The sequence below is a fragment of the Triturus cristatus genome, chromosome 12 (genome assembly GCF_964204655.1).
Source record: "Triturus cristatus chromosome 12, aTriCri1.1, whole genome shotgun sequence".
NCBI lineage: Eukaryota > Metazoa > Chordata > Amphibia > Caudata > Salamandridae > Triturus > Triturus cristatus.
The window spans coordinates 607,511,472-607,522,347 of record NC_140595.1 but is presented as its reverse complement, the minus strand read 5'-3'; the positions used below and the strand labels follow the sequence as shown (position 1 = coordinate 607,522,347).

The 10,876-nt window shown below is 48.6% G+C and overlaps 1 protein-coding gene across 1 annotated transcript in view; it reads left to right on the top strand.

Annotated features, from left to right (window-relative positions):
• Positions 1–726: 726 nt before the first annotated feature.
• Positions 727–10,876, top strand: part of LOC146776372 (B-cadherin-like) — a 234,340-nt gene continuing 224,190 nt past the window's right edge. Inside the window, exon 1 of the mRNA XM_085639278.1 lies at positions 727–1,023. Coding sequence (XP_085495404.1) covers positions 961–1,023 — 63 coding nt within the window. The 5' untranslated portion in view covers positions 727–960. The remainder of the gene's footprint in view (positions 1,024–10,876) is intronic.

The window sequence follows — 10,876 nt, the reverse complement described above, 5'->3', positions numbered from 1 at the left end:
TACAACACTCTATGCCACTCCACTCTTTGACACTTTACTTCACTCTATGCTGTGCCACTCCCCTCTATGGCACTCCATTCTATGGCACTTTATTCCACTCTATGTCCCTCCATTGCACGTCAGTGCACTCTGAGCGCTGTACTCCATCCACTTCGTGCCACTTCGTTCTATGACACTACAGTCCGCTCCTCCACTCTACACCCTTCCACTTTACTACACAACACTTTATTATACTGCAGTCAACGACACTCTACTCCACCATGTGCCACCACTCAACTTCACTCCACTGTACATAAGTCTACTTAACTAACGTTTAGCCGTGCAGAACAGCAGCCACGCTGGTGTACAATATGGCTAAAATACATTGGCGAAGTCAATAGCTCTTGTGGCAAGACACATTGATTTTGCCAAACTCGTTTTCTAATCCCTACACTGGTACAGTAAGAGTCTGCTGGATGTTGGAGAGCAGCGGAAGCGGTCGGAGGGAGGAGATGGGCGGTCACGGGGCGGTTGTGCTGAAGGAGGTTGCTCATAGCTGGAAGGTGCCTGCTGCCCCCTGCCCACGGTGCCCCCTGCACTTCCGGCACAGTCGGCTCTTCCTTGCGTCTCCTCCCCTCACCCTTCACCCCGGAGATGAGCCGGGAGGGGCGTCCTCACCTGTGGGGGCGGGGCTAGCACGGGGCGGGGCAAGGAGGGGTCAGGCGGGGATTTAGAGCGGGGGCCTCAGAGTATCGCTATCCGCCCGCTAGAGAGGAGTCCGCGGACGACGAGCTCGTGATTTTAGCCGTGTCTAAGGGAGCGGAGAGCAGCAAGGGCAGTCAGGGGACCGCGGCGCCGAGAGGGAGAAGCCTGCGAGCGGGTAGCCCCTAACGCCTTGACCCGGAGAGGCTCGCGGGCCCCGAGGACTTTCACCCACAGCGGGATCTGCCGGGCTGACCGACGCACCTGGACGGAGCCTCCATGGGCCGGCAGCACCGGCCCCTGCCCGGGGGCTTTGGGCTCCTCCTCTGCCTCCTGCTACAGGTAACGGAGCACCAACTGCCCAGAGCCCGTGCAACCCAATCACTCGCCTATCTAGCTCCGTGCTTTCCCAAACTCTAGCCTCACGCATGGCCGGACCTCGTACTCTGGGGCGCACCCCACTTCCAGAAGTAACCCCACCGGAGCTATCCGCCTCGCCCGAGACTCCCAGTGCAGTGTCGCTCTCAACTCCTGAGGGGCTCACCCACACCCCTGCCCACTTTAAACCGAGGGGCTCACCCCTGCCCACTCTTAGCCTAGGGGCTCACCCACACCCCCTGCCCACTCTTCGCCTAGGGGCACACCCCCTGCCCACTCCTCGCCGAGGAGTCCACTCTTAATCAAGGGGTCGCTCACAAGCCACCCCTGTATACACAGAGGGGCACACTCGCAAGCCCTGCGCACTCCTCAATCAGGGGCTTACCCCCAACCCCATCTCTCTTCCTTAATGTGTGGGGACCCTCCCTGTGTCTCGTCTCGTCCCTTACCCTATAGTTCTCCCTTGGGTCTGGCCTTCGCCCCCCCCCCCTTCCTCTCACTCCCTCGGTGTGAGACTGCCCCCCAATCTCTGGTCCCTTTCCTCCCTGTGGATCTCGCTCCTCTGATCTCATTTCGTGTGAAGCTCCCTCCTACCCTCTTCTCCCCCTCCCCCAGCTGTAAGTCTCTCACACAAACCCCTGGCCTGTTCCCTCAGTGGGGAGCTCATCCCGTAGGTTTTGTCTCCTCGTTGCTATGCCCCCCCCTTAACGTTGTTTCCAGCGCTGCGGAGGCCTGTATCCCCCACTCTGCCTCACAGTGAGGTTCACACTTGGCGTCCCCCCTCACTTACATAGCTTGGCCCGTCTATTCTCAGTACTGCAGGGCTTACCCCGTACGTAGAAGTCCCTCATCTCTCTAACACCTGTGGTCCACTTATCTGAAATGCAATTACACCCCCCCCCCCCTCTTCTGGTTTTGTCCCCATGCCTGGTCCTGGAGTACCAGCCCCCATATCGCACCGGCGGCAGGTGTCTGCTTTTATCATGGGCGCCCCTCCATGTTTTTGGCAACTGTCACTTAGTTAAACTCCTCTCTTTATGTAGTGTGCGCACTTCAATAAGGCTACGCGCATCTTTGGACGTTCCACGTTTATGGCTATATGGCCCCTGCAAACAAAAATAAAGACCTTTCTCTCAACGAGTCATTGACACCGTTTGTTAACACTGCACCACTTTAGATGTCCAACCATTGTATTAAATAACATTCCATGGTGCACAGCAATATTAATCTTTTTACCACCTTCCGGTGGGTGTGAGCTGCAAACAGTTATTTTCTGCTTATTGTGCATTAGATGCCGAATTAAGTGGCGCGTGTGATAATCGTATTTACATGGAAACTGCAGAATCGCGTGTTTTTCCCTGTGGTCCTAACTGTAGCTCTCCGAAGATGCATTTTTTTGGCCTTTCCTAAGAGGTGTAAGGTTTGTGTAGTTGTTGCAGGCGTTTACTCGGTTTTAAATGTATAGCGTGGTGCTTCTCTTTGAGGAGGGGAGTCGAGGTATTTGGGCTGCTGCAGGCTCTAGGCGCCTTGGGAAGTTAGTGACCAGGTCGTGTGTGGGTTTTTTTTTCTTTTTTTTTCTTCTCCATTTGTGCCCTTTATGGTTCTGTGTAGGGCGAATATCTTCTGCTGTCCATGCGCTAGACGACCCTGTTAAAGAAGGCTAGTGTTCTCCAGTTTGTTGGAGGGAGTGATGGGGGAGGTTGGAGCTGCAGCTCTCTGGAGTGTTCACTCTATTTTCATGTAACATGTTTTATGGCCTTATCTTCGTTTATAAAGTTATGACGACGGGATTAAAAACTATTTACCGCGTTTTCAATATGTAACTTGAGGCTCTGCTGGGGGTTGTTCGTGCCAGACCTTTAAAGTGGGTCAAACTGGGTGTGGCCGGCAGCCTTGCAGCTCGCTCCTCTTCTGGCTTTCTATGAAGTAAGATTGCTTGTTTGTGCGTGAGGGCGGGGGAGGGAGAGGGGGTACTTCTGTACCTGCCTCTCTATTCATGCAGAACCAGGCACATTCCTCCGTGGTAATTGCAAAGCGCCTCAAACTATCGACTTACTCCAGCTCGGCTCAGACTCCTTTTGTACTAATTTCGATGCTACTTTTTTTGCCAACTGCCTCGAGCCCTGTTTTGCATTTCTGAACATTAAAGCAGCAGGCTTCCTTCGGGCTACCTCGTCGATCGTTTTACCTACTGTTTCAGTTTACGCGGCTTCTTTTGAGGCGGGGTGATATGGTGGCAGCTTCTTGTATTGCAGGTTTATACAAATAGCTTTTCACGTGCCTGACACATAAGCAGACGGGTAGCATGCTGTGCCATTGGGTGGGTTTTGCTGGATGTTGAGTTGCGGTGTGGGGGCTGTTTTTGATGTCTTGTGTAGTGGATAACAATTGGAAGTAGGCAGAAGGGCAGGAAAAAAGGGTTAGATGGATTTCCTAAAGAGGAGAAAAACCATACACCACTCAATGTTTTATAATCTCAACAGTTATTTATACATATAACATCACATTTATATAACAAAGCAGTGCAGGGTGTCTCCAGTAAACATGGAATCTACAAAAATAGTGACATGTTGTGACATAGGAAATTGGTTTCCAACAATATTAAAGTCGACCATCAAAAGTAATGTGCAATGAATACAGCTTCCTAATTTATTAGTAGGGCTGATGAATGGTTTGCCTCACGCTTTGTCGGCTGCTTTTCGACCCCCTTAACAATAAGGTGTCTCTTCACTACTTAGTGATGTAGGGGCACCTGAGAGCGCAACGGTCCTCATACCATTTGGATGGTTGTTTACCCCTGCTGGTTGCAGTGGTGTATCATCGTACCAAGCATTAATTGCTTTAGCACGGAGACCTCCACGTACACAGATTGTCGTGTATTTCCCATTGTTCAGAATTCCTGACACACTAAATACAGTGGCTCTGCTGATGACCGTATTTGCCCAGACTGCCAGTTCCTCCCCCTCACTGGGTTCCCGGCTGGGTCCCATGTGAGTACCCTAACTACACTTTCACTACCTTGTCGTGCACATATGTCACTCTGACCGCAATCCTGCATCTCAGATGTCCCTACATCACTAGGTCCTGAAGAGACCCTATTGTTAAGGGGGTCGAAACGCCGTTGACACAACTTGAAGCGAACCATTCACCAGCCCCTACTATTAAATTAGGACGCTGTAATCATTGTACATTACTTTTGATGGTCGACTTTAATATTGTTGGAAACCAATTTCCTATGTCACTATTTTTGTAGGTTCCATGTTCACTGGAGACACCCTGCAGTGCTTTTTGAATATAATTTTGTTGTATGTATAAATAACTGTTGATTATAAAACATTGAGTGGCATGTTTTTTTTTCTTCTCTTTTGGACCTCCATCAAACCCTTTTTCACTGCCATTGTGCTTACTTCTGTCGTAATTAATTACATTGTCAACAGGAACCATTGTTTCTGTGTTTATAATACTTACTCTGGTTCCTTGTGAGTAGTGTCTCCCTTGTTTCCGTTACACGCCAGTGTGTAGTGGAGCAGAGAGGGGTTAAGAGATGGAATGGTTGCTCTTTATATCACACTTTGGTTTGGGAGGGTGTAGATTGCGAGTAGAGCCTTTTTAGGGCTGGGAGGTTGTTTTGAGGTGATGGATGACCAGATTGTCTGTACAGTGAATGAGGTTCTGCCATTGCCTTTCCTGTGTTTGGGGTGGGGAAGGACCAGGTGCCAGTCTGTAGTATAGGGTTCCATTTTTTGAGTGTCTGTAATTTTACTTGGTTGAAGGATAAGAACTTACCTTGGATGGCTCTACTGGCACTGGAGTCCTTTGAAGTTGATCACCTTGGCAGTCAGTGAAGTGATTGGCGCACTGGTGCAGTTGAAACAAACCTTGCTCCTGCAGGTTTAATCCTTGGCACGGTCTACTTGAACACACGATTGGTGCCATGGTGGCCTATAGCTTCTGAGGCAAACCTAGATGAGGAAAGATGCTTTGGACTGTTCGCATGCTATTGGAAGTGATCCTTGCCATATGGGTCAGTTGCGGAGCTAGGAAAAGGCTGGCGATCTTGATGTCGCAGGCAAGACTTCTGAGGACCGAGGCCAGTAAGATTAGTACTACTTATACAGTTTTCAGACAGTTCAAGCTCAGAGATGGCTATTACTCATCCATGAGTTGGCTGCTTGGAAGCAATGGCCATGTCCTGTGGATTCTAGATAGTTTGCGTTGTCCAGTTATACAGTGTGCACACTTGTGGCAGATTTGTTTGAATAGCTTGCGGTTTTCCAGTAAGTGAGTTGTAAAGGGCTGACATGAAGGGAGGCTGTAATTAATTCTGGTCTCCTGTGTAGTTAAGGAAATCAGTCCATGGTGATGTTGGTCTGTCGCTTCTCTAACGTGTGATTGTGGTGCCAGTCAAGACGCCTTGTTTAGGTCGAGCCTAGCGCAGCGCGCATGCGCTGCCCTAGGAGATGACCTTTTAGAAATTGGTTTGCTCTTTTCCACACTCTCATGCCTGTGGCGGCATCCACCTTGCGGGAGCGTGCAGCGGTGCGCAGGGGCCATCTGTTTGTAATTAGCGTGGCCGTACTTGTTTCAAATCGGTGCGGCCGCGCTTGTTTTTAATGAGACGCTCAATCATGTGCATAAACGCTGTGAACCACAAGATGCGCTGTTTTTGCTGAGTCAGAGAGAAGACTTGTTTCCTGTCTCTGATAATGCGCTTCTAGTTGGAACGTGCCTGTAACAGTGAGTGAATAAACTGCGATTGTTTCCAGGAAGTCTCTTCTCAGTGACAATGAAGCGTTAAAGGTATCTGTGTATTTCTCTCCCACCTATAGGTAGTGGACCTGTGTTTCGGTGCTCGTTGAGAGGGGTGCTGCCTGTTGCACTCTGCTAACTTTGATTGAACTGCTGTGGTTCTCACTTCCCATAGTTTCTTTGCTCTGTTCCTTGTCTGCTTTTTGCATACACAATGTACAGGTTCCATAATTGTTTCTGCTGCATGAGCATGAACTTTCTTCTCTGTGCCACAACAAATTCCAGTTTTTTTTGTTTCTCTGTCTGCAATTTTGGAAAAGCAACACCCTTGCACTTGTGAATGTCTCTAGTCTCAGAAGACGAAGCAATATTTGCCTCTGTACTCTGATCTGTGAGAACGATAATCCTGTGTGTGTGTGTGTAAAGCTGCTTTGGCGGTTGGGACACTCTAGTTCCTTGATTGGCTGCTTCGTTCCCAAGTGCCTTTCTTGTCCATTGTGAATACCCGTTCGCTGGAATGAGACTGCACGCTTTGGTTCAGTGAGTTCTCTTTTTCTTAGTAACATTGATACACTGGTCCTCTGAGTGTCTGCTCTGTAACACGTACTGGTCACCTGGGCCCTTATAAGGACTAACCTTCTGGCAGAAGGTACCCTCGCCCCTCACAAGACTTAGACTGCAATATTGTATATTAATACATTGGCAAACGTTCCTACAATCGTTAAAAAAAAGATGAAAGACAAACAGTGGTCAGACAATGTATTGAATAGTATATAAAAGCTATTCATGTTATATAAAGTAATAAAAGCAGGTTTCATAAAAATACAATGGGCTGTTTATAAACATGGTATATTACAAATACTAAAGCTAGTGTGGATTGTTGATGGTTATTACAACTAAAGAGGCCAGAACTATACATAATGTGTTGTCATACAATCAGATACTCCTCTTATTTGCTCGGATAACCCACATCCAGCTCAAAAATGTGGGCACTGATATCACAATAGGATCCTCAGTACTCAGTTTTCAGAATCCTTAAAGCCTCCATAGCTAATCTAATGCCTATGGTCTTACAAATTGGTTTCAACCATTTGTATCTGGGGGGCCTATAGGCAGGGCATACAAAGAAAATGTGAGCCAATGACTCTATCTCGGCTGGACAGAAGGGACATTTATCGTCCGTAGGATGATGCCAACTACTGGTAAATACTTTGGGAAGCGAACCCACCCTAAACTGGTGGTACAGCTTCCTATCGGTTGGTCTGGTGATGGTGTCCCAGTATGTTTCTGACTTTGGCTCATGTTTGTGCTCATGGAAAACACTGGTCAAAGGGCAGCTTTGGTGATGGGTAAATTGCTGCAAACTGACCATGTTCCAATACGCTGATTTCAAATCCTCTCACAGGAAAGGTGGCGGCCGCTGGATCCTCCCACAACTTGCTCATCCCCCATGTCGGTCAGTGTGTGTTTTAAATTCCTAATCCAGGGAATTCTGGTTATACCACCCCGTGACCTAACTTCAGAAAAAGCTTGGGCATACAGGGTGAGCTCTGGAGTAATCAAGAGCCTTCTCCAGAATGCTACCGGTCTAAACTGTGCCTGGTCCGCAATTTTATTACATCCCAGGTCAAAATATAAAGGCCGCAGAGGAGTAGACTGCGGTAGGCCAGTCAATGCACTCGCAAATTTGTTTTGTGCAGCTGCAAGAGAAGTTAAATCACTGAAACCACATTATTCCGTACAATAATGATGAGCCTACTTTAAGGTTGTACATTTTTAGCGCTGGACCAGTGGGCTTGGTCTTAGAAAGCCTGTGCTCTTTTAGCAGTGCACCTGCAAGTTGGGAGTGCTTGAGCGTCAACAGATCAATCTGTCTTTTCCAGCTGAGTTACTTGCCCAATGTTACCCCTAGATAGGTGAAGGTGTCGGTCTGCTCCAAAGGTACATTGTTCATGTGCTTTGGACCTGTGGAAGACAAACTTTGTTTTGTCCACGTTTACCACTAGCGCATGCTCACGACCCTGAAACGCTCCTGGGCTGTCTGCAATCCTTTCTGAGTCCTGGAAAGCAACGGGGTATCGTCCGCGGACATAAGCAGCGGTATCTTCATTCCTGCCAGCGTAGGGGCGTCGGTGGTCTGGGATGTAAAGTATTGAACCACCCTGTTGATGAAGAGTGAAAACGGGGTTTGGGCCAGTACGCACTGTTGACAGACCCCCTTGGTTACCCCAAACCTTTCTGTAACATTCTCCTGGTTTCCCCAGTGAACCTGGGCATAATTTGTGTCATGCAATTTTACCAGAATACTCAGTAGTTCTAGGGCCATCCCCAGGGCCAGAAGGGCACTCCACAAATTAGTACCTGGAACTAGATCAAACGTGTGATTAAGATCCACAAATGCTGCGTAGATCATACCACCTCCAATGGCAACTACCTTCAATAAACGAGAACAAACCTAAACACCTGGTCAATGGTGCTTATATGGGGACGAAAACCAGCCTGTAGGGGGCTAAAATGTCCCCCTCGTCTATCCAAGCCTGAATTCTGACTAAGACCAGCCTCGCGACTATTTTTTTGGATGGAATCACTAAGGCTTATTGGCCTGTAATTGCCTAGCTGGGAGCGGTCGCCCTTATGTATGGGTAAAATTTCGGCGCCGGACCAGGTTTCAGGGATGGAGGCGCCGCTAGCTATGGCATTTGCAAGATATTTTATGTAGGGAACCCAGTTTATCCAAAACAAGAGGTCAGCCGGAATACAGTCTGGGCCTGGAGCCCGGCCACATTGAATCTATTTTAGCACATTTTCCACCTCTAGGCAGGTGAAAAATGCACTGGAAACTGGGGTAGGTAGGTGGATAATAGGGTCTCCAGAGTTAGTAGCGGAGAACTGAGCCACAAAATGGGACACCCGCATGTGATCTGATGGCCCTAGCCAGTGACTTGTAAGCCTCTCTGCACGATTTGTATACCAGGAGGCTGCCTTTGTGGACGAAGCCCTAGTTTGTTGGGTTTAATAATAAAAAAAAAATTGAGCTTCCCAAACAACTCGCTGTGAATAACTGGTATGATGCAATTAACTGCTTCTTGGGAATCGCACTTATGCAAGATAGAAAGCGAGTGGCCAACCAGGAATTTCATTTTAACAACGTACCCCTCGTTCTCAGCAATCCCAGCCCACCTAACTCTCCTCATATCATTAGTGAGTAAGGCCTCCGCTAACTTATCGTCAGTGACCCCGGGGACACTTCGAGATAGGCCGGGAACCTTTAGCGGGTTGTGATCGCTTTTGTTCCTCCCCTGTACCACCATGTCTATGATAAGATTCCTATTTTGTACTTTAAGAAATATATAGTCAATACGACTACTTCTCAGTCCATTATTAAAAGTATGGGTGCCCTTACTGTCAGAATGCGTCCTCCCGTTGGCTGCTTTCCAAACACAGCCCTTTCAATTGTAATGCAGCCTCAGCCATTTTTTAATTGGGCTTAAATTTAATAGCGGAATATTCCATTGTACATCCTCTTCCAGGCTAAGATTACTGTCTTTATGGTTGAGGGGCTCGAATGTGCAGTTAAAATCGCCCGCTAGTATCGTATTACTGCCGCCTCCCTGGCTTCCTAAAAACGTGTCTTAGTCGGCAACTACAGATGATGCTCTGCCCTCTGGCATAGACGTTAATTACCAGAACGTCTAGTGCGTCAGCCATCCGTAACTGCAATACCATTATGTTGGGCTGTCAAATACTTCCTGCACCAGGCATCCAGCTGACTGCCTAACCCAACATGTAAGTCCGCCAGACGGCTTTCCTTTCTGACCTCCCCGCGCCAGTTTTGTGAAGTTAAGATATCCTGGAAAAAAGATGGGGGTCAATGACCAGGTTCCCTGGAAGACCCAGATGTCGTCATTTTCTATAAAAACCGCCAAACTCAGTTGAGGCAATTTTAGAGGACAGCCCTGCAGTGTTCCAAAAACAAAAGGCAATCGAGGGCTGTACAGACCGCTCAACGGTCTGGTTAGGTTGGTCATTTGCACCCATACTGCTATTACCCGTGGATACTAGCCTGTGAAGAGGACTGTGGGGTTGTCTGACTGCGTAATGGTGGGAGCGGGTTTTAGCTGAGGGAGAGTTAAGTCCCTCAACCCCCACCTCCAGAGTTTTAGCTATCCCAATACCACAAACAGTCCCTGGGTCGACAAAAGCGGAGACAGAAACATCCCGTGCGCAAGTGGGCCCAGCAAGGACTGAGTTGGAGGAGCCCATGGCTGCCCTGGTTGGACCCTTCAATCCTTGAACTTCTGCTAAAATCGGGCCACCTGATGCTTTTTCAGTCTATTTCTTCCATGGATGTTAAAGCGCCAAATTGATTGCTAATAGGAATGTGGGTTGGACATGTGTGTTTAGTTCGCCCCTTCTCCCAGTGAGTCAGTGGCACCTGCTGTTTTATAGAAAAATCCCAACGGGACAATGTTGATGTCTACCTCAGACAAAACAATTTCCCGCCCTCTCCAATATGTGCTGGTCCATCCATGGTGATCTGAAACCAAGAACCACACAATCACCTGGGAGGGACTTGTAGGATTTTCCCACCCTTGGAACTCTGCGGACCATCTTTAACTCACAGAAGAGAGGTTCCTTTATAACTGTCCTAGCACTCAGCAAGTGTAGTGCATTTCTTAGCATTGACCAGTGCTCCCGCACATCTGGGGGCAGCACTGGGACGTTTCCTTGGCTAGGGGAGATGCTTATTGGTTGATCACAGTGGGAAGGGGGAGGCAGACCACTAGGCTGATCTGTGGCTTCAATATAGTTTGACTCACGACGTGGGAGGGGTGGGGATAAACCAGGGGTACTTGAGGGAACTGCTGGTTCGAGCGACTACCTCTGCTCGGTAAGCTGTATTTGGTGAATTAGCACTGATTCTGCCCTGCAAAGCAACGCATCCAATGTCCCCACACCCGCTGCAGTCTTGCGTTTGTTCATTTTGACCTGGCACCACTGCAAAGTTCCCCCTAGATTCTGCTCCAAGTCACACCATCAAGCAAACTTGGGCATCGGAAGGCTAGCC